A 24,099-nucleotide genomic window follows, 5' to 3' on the forward strand; every position below is an offset into this window, starting at 1 on the left:
CTCTCTCTCTCTCTCTTTCTCTCTCTCTCTCTCTCTTTCTCTCTCTCTCGCCCGTCTTTGGGTCCTGCTCGTCCCCGCGCCACTGGGAGCGCGCAGGACCCGTCCCTTCAGCAGCGCATCCATCCTGCCGCGGAGCCGGGTGATCGTGGAGCCTCACAGAGCGCACACACCGAGAGAGAAAGAGAGAGAGACAGAAGATGGACGGAGTGGGATCGTTCGGAGCGGGCCGAACCGGGACCGCCGTGGACCCGATCACGTTCGCCAAGCAGCCGCAGACCATCCTGAGAGTGCTCTCCTGGGTGAGAGATGTTCCGTTTTGCGTACTGCATTTCAGCTTGCTATTAGTGTGGCTATTCGTGCGCGTGTGGGAAAAAGCTGGTCAGCGGGGTGTGCGGATAGAAACGTAAAAAATGAAGGTGAATTGCTGTGTGTGTGTATATATATGTGTGCGTGTGTGTGTGTGTGTGTGTTCAAGAAATCTGGTGCAGGGTGTTACCAGGCCTGCTGTCTGGCTGACACCGTCCATAACTGCCTCCACTACAGATGTTTTCCGGGGTACAAACTGACCTATTGTTGCCCGGTGCTGTTATTTCCAGGTTACACCTCACCGGGCATCGCTTTAGAAACACACACACACACGCACGCACGCACGCACACGCACACGCACTGAAGATCGGATCAGAGAATCAGACATTCAGACTAATTATCCATCAAATTAACCAAATTACTCACACACTAAATGTTATTATTTTGGATTATCTCATAGTTAAACGCTATTTCTATTTTTTTTTTTATTTTTTTATTTTCGATTTAATTTTCAACTGATGGTTTTACTAATTTACCCTACACGGTTGTCGTTCATCATCTCACCTGTGATTGGTCCGCCAGCATCATTACGCACGCAGGACCACGGAGATGCGTCGTGGTCTGACGTTTGGGTTCCGCGAAGGAGCTCGTGCAGTACGTTCCATTATCTTACGTCTTCTGACAATATAGTGTCCAGTGTGTGTGTTTGTGTTATTATAGATGGACCATAACATTTTCATTTAGATTCTTGTAACACAGCAAACCTATACATATTTTCAGCAGATATACGGAAGATCAGTCAAGATAAAAATATGATGAATCCAGAGCCTGCAAGAGGCTGACTGGAGCCCCGGGCAGAATTTAATTTGGGGGTCCACCAAAGATTTTTGTGTTGTGTGTTTATCATAGTTGGTTTAAATGAACAAGTGTGCCAACAATATATATTTTTTTAGAATTTTACTTTGTTTTATTTTATTGCTAGTTTAGGGTTCTCTACAAAGTCTTTTCTGCTTTTTGAGCTATAGTAGCTTATTTTGTCAGACAAGTTCTGTTTAAGTATTTTTTTATATATTTAATTTTATTTGATTCTGCAGGGACAGATTAGAATAGTAAAAAATTATTTGATAAGTTCATAATTTAGCAAGAGGATTGCATTTTCACATTGTTCCATGTCTGCATAGTTAAAAAAAAAAATTATACCTCGATAAAAGAAATCCCCATTCAAAAATTACTTTTGGCATTTACTCAGGTTATATTTGTATTTTATTAGAATTTCTTTCAAAATCTGAAGCATTCAAGTGCAGCTAAAAAAAGAGGCAAAAACAGAAAAAATCTGTTTCATTTTTTGCCAAGGATTTTCATTTTTGTTGCTTTTTAAAATATGTGAAACCTTTACTAAAAAACAAAAAACAAAACAAAAAAAAAACAAGATAATACTTCAGTGGAAAGGACAGGAAACTTGAGAAAACTACCGTTTTGAACTTCAACGATGCATCGCAGTGACGCTAAACGCCGCTTCATCCCACTGATTCACCCAGAGCTCCTGCGCGTCTATCTGCTCAGATTACGTCCGCTCATGTGATTAGGTTAGAATGTGGGCCCGACATTATCCCATTGTGTGTCCTTTCTTCATCATATGACCCAGTATGAGTGCATTTTTCTCTGTGTGTTGGTGTGTCACATGGCCTTATTAAGCTGAAGACTGCTGGTCAGCTGATGCATGTTGGAGTTTGGGTTCTGAACAAAGAGAAGAGGCTGGATGAGGAAAAAGGTGCCTCATGGTAAAAGCCTTAACTCAACGCTGTGAGACGAACACAGCAACTTGGTGGCAGTAGCCACAGCAGCCGATGGCACACTGCTGTTTCAGTGTTTGGTATTCAGGGGAGTTTAATTCTGTAGAGGAAGTGAAGCGTCCTCATCTTCAGGCAGTCAAAGCAGAAGAAGAAGAAGAAAAAAAACCCCAACCAGAAATTAGGCTAATGCCAAAGAGGGGCTTTTAGAGCATGGTGCGTTCAATGTGCCTGAAAAAATAAAAAGCTTTTAAGCACAAAAGGAGAATTTCAATCTTATAATACTGATATTTTTCATACAATTTGCATGTTTAACTCATCCACCTCCTGTCCTTCCTGCCTACAGATATTCTCCCTGGTGGTCTTCGCCGCCATCGTGAACGAGGGTTATGTTAACCTGGGCAGTGAGCGCCTCCACTGCGTCTTCAACAGGAACGGTGACGCCTGCAACTACGGCGTGTTTGTGGGCCTGGTGGGCCTGCTGGCATGCTCCTTCTTCTTCCTTCTCGACTACAAGTTCTCCTCCATCAGCTCGGTCAAAGACAGGAAGAAGGCTGTGATGCTGGAAATCGGCTTCTCAGGTGAGAAGAAGTCAAATCAAGCATTACCGTTCACCACAAGCCATGTAGGGGACAGGACACAAGTGTGGAAGAAGGATGAAAGTCATGCTGAACATTGACAACTTTATGGTGGAAAACAAACACTGCACGTCATCTTGAATTCATCGTCCTCGGCGTCGTGTTGTGGGTCACTAACCCGAACCACAGAAGAAGGAAACCTGCTAGAATTAGCAAAATATTTGAGAATATGGCAGAGATTCACCTTCACATTAATGTCTTTCGATGGCCCAGTCAAAGTCCAGACCGAAGTCCAATTGAGAATCTGTGGTAAGACATTAAAATTGATACTCACAGAGGCTGTACACCCAATCTGGGGTTGAATTATTTTGCAAAGACAAATGGACAGAAAAATGCAAAGCCAGTAAAGACTTAACCCCAGAGATTTTTATATATGTAAAAAATATATAACCCAAGTATCATTTTTCAGTTTCACAAACAAAGGTTACCTCGGTTTATTGCATAAGGTCAGAATAATAAACATTTATGTTTGTAGCTGTAGTGCAACTAAATAAAAAAAGGTGTCAAGAGATGTTAATCCCTCCTAAGGTAGTGTAAAAGACAGTAATAGGTGTTGCTTTTCTCTGAAAACAGAGGTGAGCATTATACAAATTCAATGAGAATTTATGAAACCTTACTAAAAGCTGAAACATCATGTAAAACATTACATTTGGGGAAATGAAACTGTGATCTGGTTGCATCTGTTAGAGAAATGAGAGCTTTTTTAAATTCCTAAAATATTTATTCTCAATTCAAGGAAGTGGGAAATGAGAAATAATGGACCACAGGTCGTTCCTGTCAGGAACATCAAGCGAGCTTGCTTGGAAATAACATTTCTTTGTTCTGCTGGCTTCCTGCAGGTTTTTGGACCTTTCTGTACTTTGTAAGTTTCTGCTTCCTAGCCAATCAGTGGTCTCGGACCAAAATCGAAGATCTGCCTCTCAACCAGGGAGCAGATGCAGCACGGGCAGCAATCGCCTTCTCCTTCTTCTCCATAATCACATGGGTAAGGCTATGAAACCACGCACGCACCAGAAGAAAATGCCAAAAAAATGGTTTCGAAATTGATAAAATGGGCTCTGTAAGCAGGGTTTGGAGCAGTGCTGTTTCCTGACCTTTATCACGTCTTCAAGTCCTTGAACCAAAGCAAGAGCCGTGTCCATTTGCTCAGCACAAAATCGAAAGTGTTCCCCAACAGGTGCTGCTCCTTTTCACTGGTTCTATTAGTGGTGTTGATTGACAAGATCTCAAGGTGAAGTCTTGGAAAGGATGGTGCTTGGTATGGCTGTTTGTATATGATGTGGTCCTGCTGGATTTTTTTAAAATCAATTGGAAAATGGTGGACTACTTCCTCCAAGTTATGGATCAGTTTCTGCCTCACCCAACATTCAAAGCAACTCTACTCAGTACACTTAACATATAAAAACAGTGAAATGAGAGCAACTTTGATAGCAACTTAGACTTGCTTGAGCACAAGAAATGAATCAAAAATGTTTCTAGTGGGTTTTAATCAGTCTTGCACATCAGCTTTGGGGAATTTTAGTCATTTCCTGTTTCCAGATCAGCCTAGCCTCTGGGGTGTCGGTCAGGAACGTTTGGCAGTCAGGATTTGCAAATCAGAGCGGTGCTCTTGAAATAAAACAGGACGTCTTTTTATACCTGACGTCCCACTGTTTGAAAACAGTGATTCTGACATCTGCTGGTTTAATGCTTATGTAGCTTATTATCTAAAACAAAAACAAATATCATCAATAAGAATGCTTTTGATTTATATATATATATATAATAAAAATCTATGTTTTTGTGGTCAAGGTTGATAATTTTGCTAAAAAGTTCAGACATCTCAATCTCTACTGCAAACAGACAGCCATCCGGTTAGCAGCCAGGCTAAAGCTAGTTGAGTAGCATTGGCTGTGCTAGTAAATTAAACCAAAATGCTAAACTTTTTTTTCTTTAGTATGTGAGTGACTTTAAGTACTAGGACCATGTTTCTCTATGCTGACAGTTTTTGAGTTATTTTGTAGATTTTGGACAGAACTCAGATGAAATTAATTTAAGCAAATCTATGTCAGCTTAGCTTAAACACTAAGCTAACTTGTTTTATTGCCTAAGATGACTAGCAAGCTAAAGCTAAGTTTTCTTAGCTCATCTTAAGCACCTGTTCAAGGCCCATGCAGGGGTACAACAAGATAGTAATACTTTTCATTTCTTAATAAGACATATTAATTCAAAGAAACAGCAAGGAAGACACCAGTTTGTTTATATTTCATATTCGGCATAATTTAGCTTAGTCAGTGGTGTTTAATAGATTTTCTTACGTGGATGAAATCTTGGCTATTGATTTTGATGAGCTCACTCTGACTGTGCAGCATCTTGAATAATTTACTTTACTGTAATGTCCCTGCCCCCCTAGGCTGGCCTAACGGTGCGTGCAGTCCAGAAGTATCTTCTGGGTACAGACATGACCCTGTTCACCACTGAGCACATGGACGGCGCCGCACCCACCCAGCCGTACCCGTCCAATTCGCCAGGCGGCGGCCCGGCCGAGACCACAGACGCCTACCAGAGCCCGCCCTTCACCGAGAACAACACGGCCCCCACATACCAGGTTCCCATTTACTAGGACCGACGGACGTGACGGTGGAAGAATTGCAGATGAGAGGAAATAGCTTTCTGTGATTTCTGTTTCAAGTGAAGCTGTTTATGAGTTGATCCGGGGCGCAGTTTTCAGTCGCTGTTAAAAAAAATAAAATAAAAAAAATAAAAAAAATAAAATAGTCAGGCGTCCGCTTCTTTGTTTCCTCCTCTCGTTTCCTGCCCCCGCCTGAACATTCCAGCTTTATCTGCCTTTTTTCTAGACCTGCAGAAAGGACTTTCCTCCTGCATCAACGCAGATAAATCGAAATCAAAACTAGAGGAGGGAAAACAGAAGCGGGTCGCGAGTAAAGTGTTTCAAACCCCATTTTGTCAAAAGGAAGAGATAAAGTGCTGAACAAATTCCACCACAACAAAGCTGTTTTAAAGGCGCTCTCTTGCAGCACCTTGATCTTGTTGCTTTAATTCATTCAGGTGTCCCCTTTTATTGCATAAAAAGGGAATGCTCTTGTTTTCTTTCTTTTTATATCTTTTTTTAAAACTGCACTAACTCCTCCTGAGCTCCCAGCTGGTGATCATCTGCACTGAATCTGTACATTTCCAGATGTAGAGATCAACTAAGTGCCATATTGTTCGGAAAGTGACTTAGTTTAATTGGTTTTCCACATGCTGTACACGACGCCAATGTTTTGTGACCGAGTGCAATATCTCGCATTCTTATGTACTGTAGGGTAGGCACACACTGTACTGTACTGCAGGTAGAGAGGTCATAATCAGGGCAGGTCGACTGTAGGTTCTGTCTCAAATAACATACTTCTTAAATTCCTGTAAAATCCTTGCCCTGGAAAGTTTCTAACACAAACATGCACAACAAATAAGCAGCTGTCAAAATTGAAATGATCTTTCCCAGAATTAGGGTCTTTCTAGGAATCTTCGAAGATGAAAGTAGCATCGCAACGGAGAATATTTCTTCTCCGCTTTATCTCCTTAGATGAATTATGAGGCTTTAATTCATTCATGTAGGCAGCTAAGTTTGATTACAACGATAACTCAATTCACGAATGCAGTGTTTTACTTTTCTGCAGAGCCGAGCAAAATCTGAATCAGGCCTTGGGCAGAATTTTCTTTAGGGGAACCCTCAAGTTTTTTTGTTTGTTTGTTTTTCATTTTTGCATTCACCTCTTATTATACAGATAATTAGTGAACCAATTCTAAATTAATTTTATTTTGTGATGTATTGTGCTTTGGATGACCATCACATTATCTACTTTGAATTATTTCTTATAGACATTTCTGGTTAAGTGCTCATTTTCATCATTTTCATCAATTTTGTTCTTATTTTTACATACAGTGAAGAAACGATAAAACTAGAAACATCTGACATTCCTAGTTGGTACACACAGCTGTCCAAATGCTTAATTTTTCACATTTAAGAAAAGATAATGACATAATCCTCTAAAAATTCTAGTGAAAGACCTACACATATGCTATATGTTGAAGGAAAAACCAAAAGCTGTAACAAGATGGATGAAAAAAAGAAGACCCGAGAAGAGAGACACTTTGTTGAAGCAACTTTTGTGTCAGTTTCTGCCTTCGGAGTTTGTGAGCAAAAAGTCTCATAATCCATCCGCAGTTGATGAGAATGCAAACGAGGTGTGTAATCTGAGACAGCATCCTATGGCGAGTGTAAGACGAGGCGTGTAGGGGTATTCTGGAGAAATTGGGTCCTTTTATGTTTCCATTTATTTTTTTAAAGCTGCCAAACTGTCCTGAGTTGCTATTGCTCTGTTAGTGTTCATAGCATTTTCTTTAGAGGGTAGAATACAGGTGAGCTTTTATTAATGTCGGGTCAAGTCTCAGACAAAAGACAGAAGAATGAATCTAAAGTTGATGTCTGATCCGTCATTCTTGTCCCGCGTTTAGATCTGACTGGGTAAATTGTGACATGAATTGATGTCGGGAGGATGTGGGTCACCGTTTGCTCCGATGTATATAGTACCACCACTTCTGTGCTGTGGTTCACACACACACACACACACACACACGCACACGCACACACACACACACACACACTTGCCATTCATCAATCTGTCATTGTAATGAGGGATTCACATGAGAGCAACTGAGCGCGTGCACACAGAGATCACCATGCAGGATTAGAATAACCTGTTTGTGAGTTTTTGCCAAATAAGCCTTTTTTTTCCTCCACATGTTTTTGTGACAGTTTTAGCGAACTCTGTCTCTCTAACTTGGATTGTTTATAATTCATCCTAAATTGTACTGAAGTTATCCGAAGTCAGAGCATGAAGTCAAGAGGTTTGTTTGTTTATAGCATCAAATGTGAAGACTCTTCTCAGAAGTCTCATCTAATGGGTTATTTCAACTATTTATTTATTTTTTTATTTTTTTTACAGTGGGCTTAAGATACAAGATGTAACTTTAAGCTCAACTATATTCTTCCACTAATATTTCCTGAAAAGTCAGCTTGGCAAGTTGGACTTAATAACACTTAAACCTTTTGTATAGAGTTCATTAAATATAGAAAATTAAGTCATTTTTAAGTTGGCTCCGAGGCGTTATGCAGAGCTTTGCCAGCAGGCACTAGAGTTAAAAGATAAGCCTCAACTCCCCAAAAAGCAAAACTCTGGCTCTTCGCTCAGTGTTTTTCTCATCACTGTGATCCTGGTGATCACTCATGTAATTTACACAGATAGCTGAAAGAGTGTTTAATTGTGTCAAACAGTTTCAGGTTGCTGATGCTTCTGCATCAGGGAACATCAGCAGGATGCTAGAAATGAAAGCTGAGTGAAAAAAACTCAAACAAATTTAAATGTCCATTTTGGATAAACCCCGCCCCCTCACCCCCCACCCCCAAAAAAAAAAATAACAACCCCCAAAAAAACAACCTGCCTGTTCTTCAGTTTAATATTTTATGTTTTCATAAAAATAATAAATCACTTTTTATTTATTTTTAATTTCTAAATTCCGATGAGAAAAACTAATTATCAAACGGAATCAAAACAAAAGTCTGATCATGTGGAGAGCTCATTTATGTTGCACATCTGAACCCGACTGCTCCCCCTAGTGGTTGACTGACTTGACTGCCACCGTGTTTACAGCGACCGGCCGCCTGGTGCGTTTGGCCCAATTCAATGAATTTAAACTTTAAAAAGTGAGGTGAATGCATTTACACACATTTATCGTTATGATCACTCCCAAGAGAAATTCACTTATGACGTGAGGTGGGAAATTATCATAATGATATTACTTAAGAGGGAGAGAAAAAAGGCATACTTTTTTTTTTTTTTTTGCTTTAAGTCCCTTTTGGGTTAATGTAATGAATTTGGGTTGCTGTCAGGTCAGGATGTTTTATCGTTCTCAGTGCTTCAGTCTCTTTATTCAGTCAGTGTGGTAGATGATGATGATGATGATGATGATTATTATTAATAATTCTAATAATACTAATGATAAAAGCATTCTGTGTTTTGTGCTCTGCCCTATGTACAATACTGTGGTATTGGTTGGTTGTAAAAAAAATAAAAAATAAATAAAAATAAAGTCTAAAAAAAACAAAAAACCCTCAGTATGTTCATGAAGTAAATGGAACTCTTGTGTGATGCCGTCCAGGGTCCGGTTTGTCCTGTGTTACTGAAAATAAGAAAATATTATCAATAAGAGTTATTTATTACCCAGACTGCACTCCTTTTCGCAAATACTTTGTGGCAAACTCGTTAAACAGGGCCAACGTTGATGTTTTACGCCATCGTTCTGTTGTTTTGTGAAGCTGAAGTGATGAAAAGGCTGTTAGATGTAGTTTAGCTGGCGCCGTCAGTGGTACCAGAACAATACATTGCATGGATTTTGCAATACACCTGTCCCTACAGCCCCTTCCCTTTAAAATAAATCTAAAAACAGTACAAGGATTCTCACTGACTGACGAAGCGGACGTTGGTTTTTGTAGCTGGCCAGCCCTTTAACATGTTTCTGAGTTGTTTCCTCCTGTTCTGAAGCTGTATGGCCTCTTCAGTGTAAACTCGCTGTGTACAGAGATGTGTGTCACTGTCTGTTACCTGGACTGCAGTCTGACCATCATGCCAATAAAAGACAAAAATCTCTCTTGGGCTGCTGGTTTCTGTCATTATTTCAACGGTGGCTACACTCAGAGGATGTGGAGTTAGCAGCAGGGAAATATTTGTATCATGTTTTTATTGGATGTAATTAGGACACATACTTTTTAAAAAAAATTTATTGAGAATACAATTCTGAAAAATGTGGTGTGAGTGTCTCCACACCATGATTCTGAACACTATCGTGTTTCACAGTAAGTATGGGTCACAACCAATAGTTGTGTCAACTGAAGCACCTCCAGAGTTACAGTGGGTCTCTTGGCTGCTTGTGTTATCAATGCTGCATTATCCCAGTTGAATAAAAGCATCGCCACAGCATGATGCTCCCACCACCATGTCTGAGCGTCAGCATGCTGTGTTAAGGAGAAGCAATGCAATTCAGGTTTAATCTGGCTGGAGCACATTCGTCTGCAGACAGAGCAATTTATTTAAAAGGAGACGAGATTTTTGAATATCACAACTAAAATTGTGACTGTAACTTTTGATAATCACTTTATATCTTACTTCTAGCTCACAATTATGTATCTGACATACCATTTTAGATAAAGGATATCAAGGAACTCTAAAGATTGTCCTGCACAAAGATGCAAGTTCAAGGAAAATAAACATAAAAAAATAATACAACCTAGATTTTGGTATGTAAAATAACTCTTTGTGGGGAAAAACGACTCATAGTTTTTCCAGAATCCTTTTGAAACCACTTTTACACACTACTGACAGGTGTTTATTATTTCGCATGCAGATAAATAATATACCAGCAGGCAAACATGGTGGTGGTACTACAATGGTATGGAGCCGCTTTGCTTCTTCAGGATCTGGACGACTTGATAAATTGAATGAAATCATGAATTATCCTCTCTAGCATCAGTGTGCAACATTAATGTACCCAAGTTATCATCTAAAGCAAATCCGATGGCAAACGCTTGATAGCCGACAGCAGTTACTGTTACCACACAGAATTAGGTTAGCCTGGAATGCCTTTTTTCCCCCCTAAAAATGTACCTCAAGCTATCTTCGTCTGATATTAAAGCCTTTTTAATGGTGCTAAACTAGTATATGTGGCAAAAAGCAAAGTGGAACTACGCGTTTGCTGAGCTTAATATACGAGCAACGTCTCAGTGAAACGCTCGGAAAATGGTTACTAAAGGGTTAAAAGAGGAGCGATGTTGCGATGACTTCCGGAAGGCGGAGCTTCAGAAAGAGCCGGAGTTTTTAAAGAGACAGAAGCCCAATTTCAATGCATTAAATATCAAAGTCAAATTTCTTTTAAGTCATATTTGATATAAACAGCAAAGTGATGCTCCGCTCAGGTTTTCTGCTGCCGATACCGATCATCCATGAGGTCGATCTCTGCCGATCACCCTGGATTGGCTGTTAATTTTTCACTTTCGGTATAAATGATGTTATCGGGCAAAATGAGAAAGAAAATATCTGGCAACAATTTCACCTAATTTAGACATAATACAGATTTTAATACACATCTAAAATCTTATTATTTTTTAGTTACATGCGGCAGTTCTGTGTGAGTTCACTGCCAGGTGGATGTAGAGCGGCGCTCCGTCTGTGAAATATTACCACCAGTGGCGTGTAGCGGCGGTCCAACAGCGAGAGCAGAACCAGCGTCTTACACTGGATATGTTGCTGCGCGCTTGCGCAGTGTGAAGGAAAGAGGAGATGAGCTGCACACTCAGGCTGAGAGGTTAGATAAATGTGATCAGTTTTGGTGATCAGCAGCAAGAGACAATGATCGGTCGATTATAATCGGTGGCCGATCGATCGGCACACTTCTTAATACAGCATTTCATAACTGAAATTGCACTATGTGCCTGGAAAACATAATACTGGCCCTTTAAAAAGTAGAAAACATTACACATTTAAACCTACAAACTTTTTTATATTCTAATTAATCAGTATTTTTGGTTCAGTCCAATACAGCTGGAATATGACAGCCTGAACTAGAAATAGTGATGAGACAGACGTACAATGCGATCAGCTTTATTGGAAGTAGATGGAAAACAGTGCACTGATGTACGATTTCTGGGCAGAACCAGAAACCTCAAAACATAAAAGAGAAGCGCTGGCACTTGTGTTGACACATTAAGGTGCTTCGATGGAGGTTATGTTGGACAAAGTATAGAAAAACGTGCAATAATTTAAAGCTTGGACTAAAAAAAAACGGCATCAGTCTAATTTCCCAGTGATTCTTAAGGAGAAGCAGAGGACTGAAGATGAGTTTGTTTCGTTGAAACCTTGTACAACAGCCCTGGTGATGATCGAAGAACATGCCAAGATTACCGGATCAGGATACGAACGGAATGAGAGTGAATGTTAAAAAAAATAATAAAAAATTCATAACACTTTAAATATGAACAGAAATTTGTTCCAATATCAGAAGCAGCTTGTTTTCTGTTACGTCATGACAAAAAGAAAATCCTTGCATCATGAGCTGGCTGACCACCTTCTGAATTAAGCAGCAAAAACTAAGCAATTAATCTGTTATATTTAAATAAATATGCTAATTACTGGAACTGAATTGCTTAGTGGTTTAACCAAGCAGCACCGCTGCCATGCTCATATTGACTCATGTTACCAAGACAAAGTGCAGTTCTCTGTTTAAGTGAAAGCAAAAAGCAACGTAAAAAAAAAAAAAAAAGAAAAAAAAAAAAAGTCAATCATTTGAATTTTTCTCTTACGCAACCCACTTCCTCCATTATTTTTTTAATTATTATTATTATTATTAGAATAGTCACAGTTCTGATTACAGACGCTCTCAGTGAGTGCCAGCTGGAGACATCCTCGAAGGAAGCGGGTCCAAGTGGAAAACCATTTGGACCAACCCATCAATATAATCTGCATCACAGGAAGGCCCGAGGCTCCCTCTGTTTGCGTAAACGGCAAACGGGCTGCTGCTGTCGCACGCTGGCATCTGCAACGCCTTCACAGAGCCGCAGCTGAAATGTCGCCCGGCAACGGCAAACAGACGTAAACTGACGGGGGACGAGGGGCTAGCTGATGATGCGGCTGATGGACTGCAAGGAGGGGAACTCCTCGCTTTCGGTGATGTGCAGGGTCTTGTGGGAGTTGAAGTCTTTTGGGGCCAGAACCTGTCGGCAGGTGGGGCACACCTGGCAGTCCAGCTCGGCCGCCGTGGCGGGTGTCTGCCAGGCGTTCTTCTTGTTCTTGTTCTTCTTTCCCCCGCTGGCGCCGGATTGCTTCTCCAGCGCCTTGCAGTCAGCGTGGGCGGTCAGCAGCTCCTGCTGCTTCCCGGTGTCCGGCAGCAGGACCAGCAGCTCGTTGAAGATGCTGTTGAAGTTGTCGCCCAGCAGGTCCTTGCAGCTGCGGTGGTACTGGGCCGCTGAGATCACGCTCTGGAAACGGTTAAAGGAAACAGGAAAGCAGTCAGGTGAGGGTTTTCTAACCTATGACACCGCAAAAACACAAAATATTGACAAGTATTTTTCCTTTAGTTTCTAGTTTCTTAGTACACTTAAAATAATAATAATAATAATAAAAAAAAAACTAACTTACAAGGAACTCCGCAGCAAGATACAGGAAATTGTTTAAGGTAAATAATTCCTTAATATTGATGAAAAACTTCAAGTTCCACTGGTAGATTATCTCTTTTTCCAAGACATTTTCCCATGTTATAAGTGAAATAATCTGCCAGTGGAACTAGTACTTTTTTAAAATCTAGAACATGCTCCCTTATGTCTTGCTGAAAAGTTAGTTTTATCTCATTTCAGAAGCACTGAGGTATTTGCACTAGACATTAGACCAAAAATACTTGCCAAGATTTTGTGTTTTTGCAGTGAACCGTACCATTTACTGTGTTGTTTTTACGACACTGAAAACACAAACGTCATGTTTTTATTTGGATTTTATGAGACAGATCAATATGATCAGGGTATAGTTGTGAGGTTTGATTATTCTCTTTCTTTTTTTGTCAAGTAACAATCTAAAAAGTGCGGCGTGCCTCTATATTTCATCCCTCTTAACTCCAGTACCCCTAAATTGGTATTTAGGGGTATTTGAATGTATTACTCAGTTAAATTCAAGTAAATGTAACTGAGCAAATGTAACTAGTTACTCCTCAAAGAATATTTGCACAAAAACCCAATAAGACCAATTAAAATTACTGTCTCCTGAGAAAAAGGTGGAAAATTTAAAGGATGTGAATACTTCTCAAGTCAGTTCACTTATATAATCTATTGATTACAAAATGGGGAAGATGCTGAAGTTACCTGTCTAAACTGAGCCGAATAATTTTTGAACTGATTGAAACTGGACTCGTCATGGTGGAGATACTTTTTAATAGACTTGATGAGCTCCAGGTTTCTCTGCTGGAAGTCGTCCGGCACCAAATAGCCATTAGTCGGCATTTTGGGGGGTCTGAAAGAAGGAGGACAAAACATGAGACGATAAAACAGAAAGCAATTCTGAGGATTTTCAACTATGACACTGAAGAAGACGAGTTTAATGGTTTTTGTTGAGCAGGAGAAAGATTAAGACAGCAGTCACTGACTTTCTAGTAGGCTAAAAAAAAAAAAAAATATTTTTGCATGAATATCTTTTGTCAGCATTGGACAGCTGCAACTTGTATACAAGTGCAGCCAAAATATGTACAAGTTTTTTATTCTTTTTTTTTTACAGTTAAGAGGGTGCAGCGTATATTCAGGTGCACTCGATTGTCCAGATATTACGGTAATCAGAGTCAACTACTCACAGGCTGACCGTGGGCTCCACCACGTTGCTGTTGAGGGGGATTCCTGTGAAGCCCGGCGGCGGCTTCGGGGCTGAGCTTCCCAGTCCCGGCGGAGGTGGGGGCATCGCAGGGGCTGGGCTCGGTGCTGTGGTTTTCATCGGGAAGGAGCTCTTGAACCCTGTCAGATAAACACAGATTACAGTCGCAGCTCTTCGGACCACCTGAGGAGATGGTGTCAGATCTGAAGCGTCCAGGTAGTTTAAGTTAAGCAGCCTGCCGATGTTTTGTGGGGTTTTTTTCGATCACATCTGTTGATATCCGTCATCAAAACAGAGACGTGCTTACCTATTCTGCGTTGACACCAAGTACTCAGATTTATTCACATTTGATGGTTAACCAGGACCAACCGTGTGGTTACAGCTGCGTTCCACAACAGGCTCCAAATGTTACTCATCGGAGCAGAACAAGCCTTCCTTTGGTTTTATACATTTGTATGACGCTTCCAGCTGTTTAGACTGATAAACCCTCCATGTGACAACTTGTGAACAACTTGCTTCAGAGCCGCCTGTTTTATGAGGCTAGACTTATGAATGAAAAAGGTTATGAAGAGCACAGAGGTTTCACCCTCTGGACTTGCAGCTGTATCACTTTGATACAAACCTTGATTTAAAAAAAAAAAATCCCTTTAGGTACCCCTTGTAAAATCTTTCGGTACACAAAAATTATGATTCAAGACAAAATGACACAAATATATATAACAAGGTTGAACAGGTATTGCCACTAACTGGATGGGTGGATGATAGAACAATAATCAAGTTGAAAATGGCAAATTGCTGCATTGTCAACTGAGCAAATTGGAATTGCAAAAATAAATCAAACAAGGCAATTATTTTAAAAAGAAAACGTTTTGGATTAAAACTTTTTGCAGTTGGGTGACATGTTTGTTTGGCTGTATCAAAACTAGTGCGTTTTGCAAAACTACAATGGATACACTTTTCGCATCCCGAGAGTAATGTGATCAACAATCGGATGCTACTGGTGGTGGAAAAGATGACAGGAACTGGCAGGATTATAGGGTGCCATGTTTGTAATGAAAACACACCTACTACTATTGTCGTTTTGGATTTTGTTCTTTAAGAACACTGTGCACACATCTGAGAATAAAATAAAGGTTTAACATCACTTTGACGATAAGTTGATATCAAGACATCCCAGTAGATAAGATGTACTTGAATGCATCAAAAAAATCTGGTCAGAGAAACCATTACAGCGGTATAGACTGATTTTTGTTTATTCCTCGCAAATCCATTAAAACTCTATCCAATGTTTCACATTTTGTCACATGGCAGCCACAAACCTTATTGTATTTTGGTGGGATTTGCTCTGGTACACCAAAGTTGAAGATATTTGTGAAGCATAAGAGAAAACCCCCCCCCAAAAAACTGTTTTTTAAAGTTCTTTGCCCTCCATATAGCCGCATCCATCTTCCTGTTCTCAAGGAAACCATCCCCACAGCATGATGCTGCTACGACCGTGTTTCTCAATACGGGTGAGTTTTCTGCTGCACACGGCATTTGGAACGTCACCAATTTTAACAATGCTCTCAGTTTTGCTTCTTTGATTAAAGCTCTCATTTGCCAACCAGTCATTTAAGATGGACGGCCATGTCTTGTTACGACTTTTCCTGAACCATTTACATTTTCAGATCCTCACACCTTAAATTGTTGAACAACCTAACCTTGATTTATGAAGCTGCTTTATGTCGTGTAATAAAACTCTGAGCCTGTCAAAGAAATCTTTTGTCATACTGGTGAAGGAGTCACTATTGAACATAAACAACAAGGCTGAACATAAAACGCTACATTTTCAGGAACTGATGGAATTCACTCTTTATACTTTGACTCAGTGGACGAATAAAACCAGTTTTTAAATACTCCAATTACTCAAACATTCTTTAACTGCTTCTTTTGAGTTGCATCAACGTTGGACTCATTTTGGTTGCCTTTTCTGTTATTAGTGACTTTTTAATGTTTAGAAACTGTACAGTTGTTTAGGTTTGTATGTTACTGCCATCAGTAATTCAGATTCTAAATCTCACTTTTTGTGAAACCAATGGATAAATTAAAATAAAACACAATTAAAATCCAGATAACATGAATTGAAGTTTATAGTTGATTATTTTGCAGACAGAAGACTTTAACTAGGCTACTAAGTTTCACCTGGAGGGGGTTTCTTGGTCATGAGAGCAGGGAATTCCTCCTCTGGCTCCGGCGCCGGAACCACAACAGGCGGCGTCGTTGCCCTCGGAGATTCTCTACAAACAGCCGATGTCGTGTCAGTGGTACTGCTGGCCGACACGCTGGTTGCCGTGACGGGGGTGGACAGCGATTTGCTCCAAGTTTTCTCAGGGACGTTTTCCTTCTGCGCAGCCGTTTCAACGGAGATCGTGTTCACCGGCGCCGTTGTGCCCGAAACGGCGGGCGCCGACGCGGAGGAGGCGGCCGAGTTTTTCTGCTTTTTCTTCTTGCCGGCTTTGGAGGAGGGGAGGTCCGTGTTAGGGGGCGGATTTGCAGAGGATGGGGTGACGGAGGGCTTGCTGTTGACTCCTTTGACGGTGAGGAGGGAGGAGATATCCAGCATGGTGGGCACCGAGCGGAACTCCTGCTGCGTCATTCCTCCGCCGTCGTCGTCGTCAGACAGAGAGGGAGGCGTCGCCTTTTCTTTGTCCCCGACTTTCTTCTTCTTGCGGGAGGATGACGAGTTTAAAGAAGAGAGGAGCTGAGGCCCGGAGGGAGCGGCTGGGAGAGGAGGCGGAGCCCTGGAGGAAGGAGGAAGTTGAGGGTTGGGTTTGGCCACAGGGGTGCTGTTGGACCAGGCCGAGTTGGCGCTTGCTGCGGGTTTGAGAAGACGAACTTTGGGCACCAGAGCGGGGAAGTCCTCCTCCTGGAAGGAAGAATTATTTTTCGGCTGTCCAGAATAAGCAGGAGTCATCGGCGAGGAAACCGCAGCGCTGGAAAGACTCGGGAACTCCTCTTCCTTCAGCGCCGCAGCAGAAGGTGCTGCCGGACCCTGCTTCGTGCTGGAGGGACGAGAACACAAGGGAGACAATTCAGCACAACAAATGACTGTCATGAGATGATGAGTACATTTAGTGAGCTGAGAATTACAGTGGTGCTACAGCGGAGGCGCCTAAAGCGGGGAAGTCGTCTTCATCTCCTGGATTAGAGCTCTTCATTGTTTTTACTGTTAAAAAAACAACAACAAAAAAAACAACAACATTGAAGACAAAGTTGGTAATCTGAAGAAGATAAAGTCACTGTGATTTTATTTTTCTACCTGGAGGCTTGTTGCTTGGTTTGATCAGTCCAGTCAGGTGTCTGGGCTCTTCAGGCTCTATTCTCTCTATCCTCTCGTCTCTACAGTGTTTTGAAGTGTTCCTCTCTTGCATCGCAGGCCGATCTGTTTGCCTTTGTGTCACCGGTCGCTCCGTTTGTCTTAGCATGGCAGCCCGCTCCGTCTGCCTCTGCATCGCCATTGATGCTCTTAAAGCTGCTTCGACCTGCCTGTCCTCTTCTTCTCTTTCCCTACACAGATAAAACGAACAGCTTAGAAATGGAGCCTTGGAGATGAAATGTCAAGACAGGATAGGCTGAGTGCAGCGTCAACTAGGGATACAAATTATCAATTAATAAATTAAAGTTGACTGACTCATCCATCCACTAAAGATTAATTCATAAGATGCTTTATTCTTTAAAACCTGAGTTGCTAAGAAAAAGAGGGTCGACCGTATTATCATAACATGAGAAAAAGGGATACATTTTTTATAATATGCTGAATTAAATAAAACACATTCAATTTGAACATTATTTGCGTGTGCTGTACTAAATACTGACTGAATAAATTGTGGTTCTCAAATGAACAAACTTATACATAATTCTAAAATACAACAAAACATGAATCTCTTAGGTTGCCAAATAGAAAACCAAATGATGAAGATAAAATATTTGAAACACTTAATTCCCCATTAACAGAGAGGTATTCATACGGAAGTACTGTCTGTGGTTGCTTTTGAAGGAATATTAAGACTTGGCAAAATGAAGTGCATTAACTCACGACAGCCCTCAGAATCAACAGTTACTAAGGTGAAACTAAAGGAGTTTGTCGAGTGTTAATATTTCAAAACAGAACCGCATAAAGTGCATTTTGCATCTCATGTCGGACTCTGGACCGTTTCTCTTTCCCGGTTTGGAATGGCCGGTGTTCTGTCAGATAGCCATACATGTCAGAATAGCATACATATGGTAAGAGCGCATGCGCACGCATGCGCATTCTGCAGGAGGTCCGCCATATTGAGAGGAGTCGTCAGCTTGTCATACGCGAGAAGAGACACAATAAAAAGTAACTAAATAAATTAAATTTAATGCTGCTGCAGCCCCAGTAAACTACAAAACACGTCCTAAAACACGCCCTGTTTAAATTCACGTCCCCCACTTCCTTAATATTTTTGGGTTGGATAACATGTCTGCTAACTTGGATAGCATGTCGTGTATGAAACGCATAATTTTACCAACACTGAAACTGGGGCAAAACCAGTGTTTCACTTTTGAAAAAAATCCTTATCTACGTCATGATTCTATGTTGCTGATTAAATAAAATCATATGGTAATGACAACGTATACATGTCTGAGCTAAGCGTATGACTATCTGACAACGTATGCTGAAACGTATGCAAACATATGCTGATCTGACAGATATAGCCATCAGTTTGTCATACGCGTATGACGATCTGACAATGTATGGCTATCTGACAGAACACCGGCCGCCATATTTGTTTCAACATCCTAGAGCCGGCTCGGCTTCAGGATGACCAGCGGCGCCCTCTTCTGGATGGCGGCCAAACTACAACACTAAGTTCTATAAGTGGACCTTATTAGTTTATAGATTAGAACTAATTTTACTCTTATAATTTTTTTTTCATCCCTAGACTCAACTGAATGAAAAATTTAAATAAAAATTAAGCATAAGTACGGATTAAGGCACATATAATAACTCACATCGGCTAAAAGCCAATGGAGCAAAAATGGTTTTTAAAAGAAAAAGAATCTTTTCATCTGATATAAGACCAATCAATAGTATGTAAAGTGGACAAAGCTCAGACAAATAAGGGGGGAGATTATTAAGAGATTTTAAAAAAGAAAGAAAAAAAACATTTGAAACTTAATAGGAAGCCAGTAAAGAGATGCTAAAGCTGGTGGTATGTGTCATCATGCAGCAGCATTTTGAACCAACCGGAGAGGAAAGCTACCTTGAATCAAAAGAGAGTTGCAGTACTGCTTTACTCCCATTACACACTGATTTGTGTTGGTACATCATATGAAATGCTTGTAAGACGCAGCACAAGTCTGATCCAAGTTTGGGGTTGAAATTTGCTGAAGTTCAAGGGAACTTTCAATGGATCCCAGCGCCGATAATGCAAACTCACCGGGAGTACCTCCAGCTCTTCTGGCCCATCTGCAGTCTTCCCCGTCCTCCTCGATTATGTCGCGTTTCCTCATAGTCCTCGCCTCCAACCATGCCTAAAGAAGCACACAACTGTTCAAGCTCACCGCCGCAGGAACGTCTTTTTAGCTCGACAAGACCACATCGACCTACCGTCGTTCCTCCTCTGCTGCCTCGGAGCGTAGTTGAACTGCAGGTCGATGTGGCGGTTCTGCCGGGCCTCTGCTCGGTTCTTGCTGTGCACCGCAGCCTTGTGGGCCTTGTAGTCGATCTCGGAGCGGAACGCGTGCGTGAACTGCTCCGTGGCGCAGCGTCCTTCCTCGCACAGATAGTGGCTCTCTCTGAAGTGCTCGCTTAGATACCGGTAATCACTGAGGACAGACGGGTCAGTAAGAAACTCAAGTAGGAACGCAATAAAAAACACGCGTCACGGGTGGATTTTCTTCTTCTGCGAACACCTGTAGTATTCCTGTGAGCCGTCTGCGTCGCAGAAATGGCAGAAGTAGTGGTCCCTGCGCAGGTGCTTGAGCAGCTCGTCGTTGTCGAGGTAACGCTCGTCGCAGAACTTGCAGAGCGGGTGTCCTCGGTGACTCGTGTCGTCCGGATCGCCGTGCGCTCTGTGCCGCGCCAGTTCCTTACGGTTATACCACTTCCGCTCATAAGAGAAGATCTGGAGAGGTGGCAGGTTTTCAGAACACAGTTAACATTTAAATATATTTGATCTCTGGATAAACCTTTCACAACCAACAACAAAGGTCTACTACAGTCACTGGTCTGATTTTACAACAGAAATACTGAATTTCTCTGGATCAGGGAGGAGCACATGTACCTTGAGATGTTTTGAGCAGAGCTTGCAACAGAAAAGCTCATGCTGCTTCCTCATGTGCTGCTCCAGCTCCTCAAACCTGGAGAAAACTTTAGGCTCTGGACATCGGACACACTCCGACAGCAACAGACGCCTGATTACAAACAACAACAAAAAAAAAACATCAAGAAAAAGCTAACTAAAAATAAAACTACTCTGAGCCCTAAAAACAAATTATTTTAGTAAAGTACAGTTTCTGTAGCAATTAATAATAATTTAAAAAAAATCTGTGTTGTCTTTGTCATTCTGTAGCCTCTGAATCCACAGCTTGCCAAACTCATCGCCACCTTGTGACCACAGAGTCACCAGCTGCAATATTACAGTCACTTACTAGAATGCATGGGACATAAAGCAGCTTCTTAATTGCATCAAGCTTTTAGTCCCTCTGGAAATAAGGTATTTCAAACAGATGGCACCTTATAGTGTTCCAATAAGAGCTGTGAAAAAACTGTTTCAATTCATAAACTGTTTTAAAAAGTTTTGTTTGCAATTTTTAGCCATAGTTTAGTTTATTCAATCAGTCTATAGTCTGTTACTATTTCAGCTGCAGCTCCAGTTAGACCAACAGCCGCATTTTGCACATATATTTGTGTGCCTGGTCTGCAAAACTGTGCAATAGGCCATGCTTGTTATTTAGTTGATCCAATGACTCAACCTCTTCCAGTTACATTTACAGTGAAACAGAAACTGTTGATGCAGCTTCGTGTGTCATGTGACCTGACTGTAGAAAGAAAAAGCCCTTGACTTAGAAGGAAGTGCTTAACAGAGAGCATCTGAAACACTAGTCTTAAAATATTGACATTCAAAACTAAATGCTAAGGTTATGAAATATTTCATGCTACACATACTAATCCAAGCCTCGACATTCAGCAAACTGATCTGCGTATAAACATAACCAGCAGAAGCATTGCATGAGTTAAGAAGGACCGATCTTTGATTTTCATTTGCCTATAATTTAAATATTTCCAGTGAAAGCAAAACCAAAAGTCAAAGTTCTAGTTTGTGTGCACAAACCTGCCGAACACAGCTGATTCTAGCATGGACACTTTAGAAAACAGAGATTTTCTGCTGCATTTTCTGAGTCAACAACCAACAACTTTTAAAAGAAAAAAAAAAGAAGCTTAATAAAGTAAGAAATGTTTAATAGTTTGTCTGTTTAGCATGTATACAGATGTGCTAGCTTTCCAGATACTACTACAAAAGACACATTTTCTTCTGTGGGAGAAACTAAAACATCAGTGAAGCTGCCCAACCCCCATTCAATTATCCCAGTTACAGCTACTTTTTCAATATCTTAGTTACTAATTAGGCATGCAAAGCCCTAGCATCTTATGTTTTAAAACATTATAATAACCCAAGGCATTAAAAACAGCAAGAGCAGAGTCTTTCCATACCTGTACTGAGAGTGGGTCATTTCGTCAATGAAATATATGTCGTATCTCTTCTCAAAGGGAAACTGCTGATAAGGCAGAGACTGAAAGGTCTTCAGCTTTTTAACAAACACCACCTGGAAGAAAATGACAGGAAATGATAAACTAATGACAGCCAGAAAGTAACATTTTACTTTTTTTTAAAAAAAAGAAAAAAGCTGTTTAAACTTTTAACTAAAAACTTAATGTTCATGATGCTACCAATATGGAAGATAATTGATTTTATATGTTCTTAAGTGAACTGCAGCCATGACATTTGAATTTTTAAATTTACAATTTTTCAAAACACACTAACGTTTTGGTAACAGAGAAGCTATCAGGTTAACTCACACAGAGAGAGTTTGGAGACAGCGATGAGTTAATTTCCTTTTACAAAATTTCAGCTCTAATGATTATCTCTATATCCTGACTAAATCCAGAAATCCTAAATCAGGTTTCATACATTTCCAGACTCAACTTTTAAAGATTTTCCAGTACGTGGATGTTCTGTCTTGGTTATCTATATTTCCTAGGAACCGTGAAGGAATACAACGCAGAGTTTGTAGTCCAACCTTGTAATAAAGGACATACTTGATTATACTTTAAATTTTTTAAGTTAAATCAAGTCACAAATCATGAAATACATATTACTTAATTTCACAATTTGAGAAGATTAAATGTCTTTATATTGTTTAGTGATTTATTTGATGTGTAAACTGCTGTTTAGCTTTTTAAATGGTTTTGAGTTGATTATTGTTTTTCTACTTTTTTGGGTCCCCAGTCACCTAAAAAGAAAGTTAAGATGCCCTGAACCCTCCTATCTACAGATATTGTCCATTTAAAGCATCTCTGTGTATTTAAGAATAAAGCTACAGTTTGAACCTAACATCACTATGTGTTGAAATCTCTCACGTTTCCCTTTCATTTGTCCAAAATGTAAATGTTTATTAGCCGGGCATTGGCAGTTAGCAAGTCAATTACAATATTAGAGATGTGACGCTAAATTAAGACATTGCTACCAATATTAGATACAATTTTTAGCATGTCTTCATTCATTGATAACCACTGAAGACAATTTGTTACGTAATAGTACCTAACTTGATAAAAGGACACATACTGCTGTGCTGATGTTAGCATTACCTGCTTTACTCGGCGAGTGACGGCAACAAAACGTAATTTAAGCACAATAAAGCTGCACTATATAATTTCCTGTCACAGTTATACCTACTGTAAATTCACTTAAGATACTTTTACACGGAAGCAGCTTTTAATACTTAGGGAGGCTAAAATGACGTTGAGGCCTAGCTAGCTCCAGCCCCGGGACAGAGTAGTAGATTAATCCGCACCTTGTCAAGCTCCTCGCGGCAAACGGCGCAGTACTTCTGGTCGCAGAGTACCCTCATCTTGGTGGAGCAGCGGTAGCACACCGGGTGATCGCATTTACCCAAAGCGAAGATGTCGATATCCTGGCAGCACAAGACGCATGTCTTCTCAGACTCTTTTACGGTTGTTGAGTTCATGTTGATGAAAAAAGGAGCTAAAGCTTAGAACTGTTTGGGAGCGTCTCGGCAGTGAAGTGCTTACGTAACGATGAAAGTGTGAAGTACTGCCGGTTATAGCGTCACGTAACGGTTGAAGTGCCACGGAGCTATATAGTATATGGATGGGCCAAGATCAGGACCACAGCACGTTAGTTACGACTTTTTCAGATGTGGGATCTGCACATGCTGTCATGGCTGATCCACGTGTTGTGCTGTGGCGTTCACCGGCACGGTTGGGCTTCCGTAAAAACCTTTCACACGCCTCAGTGAGTGTTCTGGAAAACGTTCGGACTCTGCGAGACTACTGGAACAACAATAATCTGAAGCTAAATAGGAACTTAACTAATATAGTACCTTTCTAATTTTGTCGAACCCTTAAAGCACACTATTTTAAACAGTTAACGTTTGGCAATTTTCTTCTACGCTGCTGAGACTGATATTTCTAAACACAGAATAATTTAAAAAATAACTGTTTTGTGTTATTCTTCAAACTCTGTGATTCCACGAGACATGTCCAAGACCAAGAAGACTCCATGTTTACAAGATGCACTACATATATATTTATATTACGACATATAAACCAAAGGTATGAAAAAGAAGCGCCACAGTATGTTTCTTTATGATTATTGATGAAAATGATCAAATCTG

At 40.6% G+C, this 24,099-nt stretch overlaps 2 protein-coding genes across 2 annotated transcripts; one reads left to right on the forward strand and one right to left on the reverse strand.

Moving 5' to 3' along the window:
- The first annotated feature begins 65 nt into the window (after positions 1 to 65).
- On the forward strand, positions 66 to 8,878 carry syngr3a (synaptogyrin 3a). The gene is made up of 4 exons (XM_044100775.1): positions 66 to 299; positions 2,443 to 2,677; positions 3,574 to 3,719; positions 5,127 to 8,878. Exons 1-4 carry the CDS (start codon positions 198 to 200, stop codon positions 5,334 to 5,336), a joined length of 693 nt encoding a protein of 230 aa, XP_043956710.1. The 5' UTR covers positions 66 to 197; the 3' UTR covers positions 5,337 to 8,878.
- A 2,536-nt stretch (positions 8,879 to 11,414) lies between these two features.
- Positions 11,415 to 23,842, reverse strand: znf598 (zinc finger protein 598). Its single transcript, XM_044100778.1, has 12 exons — positions 23,257 to 23,842; positions 21,896 to 22,008; positions 20,466 to 20,595; positions 20,095 to 20,306; positions 19,790 to 20,007; positions 19,620 to 19,713; positions 17,474 to 17,721; positions 17,305 to 17,380; positions 16,357 to 17,216; positions 14,159 to 14,315; positions 13,677 to 13,824; positions 11,415 to 12,803 (listed from the first exon to the last, which is right to left on the reverse strand). Exons 1-12 carry the CDS (start codon positions 23,428 to 23,430, stop codon positions 12,441 to 12,443), a joined length of 2,793 nt encoding a protein of 930 aa, XP_043956713.1. The 5' UTR covers positions 23,431 to 23,842; the 3' UTR covers positions 11,415 to 12,440.
- Between the last annotated feature and the right edge of the window lie 257 nt (positions 23,843 to 24,099).

Source organism: Gambusia affinis, linkage group LG19 (genome assembly GCF_019740435.1).
Source record: "Gambusia affinis linkage group LG19, SWU_Gaff_1.0, whole genome shotgun sequence".
NCBI lineage: Eukaryota > Metazoa > Chordata > Actinopteri > Cyprinodontiformes > Poeciliidae > Gambusia > Gambusia affinis.

Excerpts from the sequence above, each read along its gene's own strand:
- znf598 (XM_044100778.1), bottom strand. The coding sequence starts at position 23,430 with ATGAACTCAACAACCGTAAAAGAGTCTGAGAAGACATGCGTCTTGTGC. Across the intron at positions 17,217-17,304 it reads GCCTCCGCTGTAGCACCACT|CACGAAGCAGGGTCCGGCAG; the intron begins GTAATTCTCAGC and ends TCGTCCCTCCAG. Across the intron at positions 14,316-16,356 it reads GACCAAGAAACCCCCTCCAG|GGTTCAAGAGCTCCTTCCCG; the intron begins GTGAAACTTAGT and ends TTTATCTGACAG.
- syngr3a (XM_044100775.1), top strand. The coding sequence starts at position 198 with ATGGACGGAGTGGGATCGTTCGGAGCGGGCCGAACCGGGACCGCCGTG. Across the intron at positions 2,678-3,573 it reads GCTGGAAATCGGCTTCTCAG|GTTTTTGGACCTTTCTGTAC; the intron begins GTGAGAAGAAGT and ends GGCTTCCTGCAG. Across the intron at positions 3,720-5,126 it reads TCTTCTCCATAATCACATGG|GCTGGCCTAACGGTGCGTGC; the intron begins GTAAGGCTATGA and ends CTGCCCCCCTAG.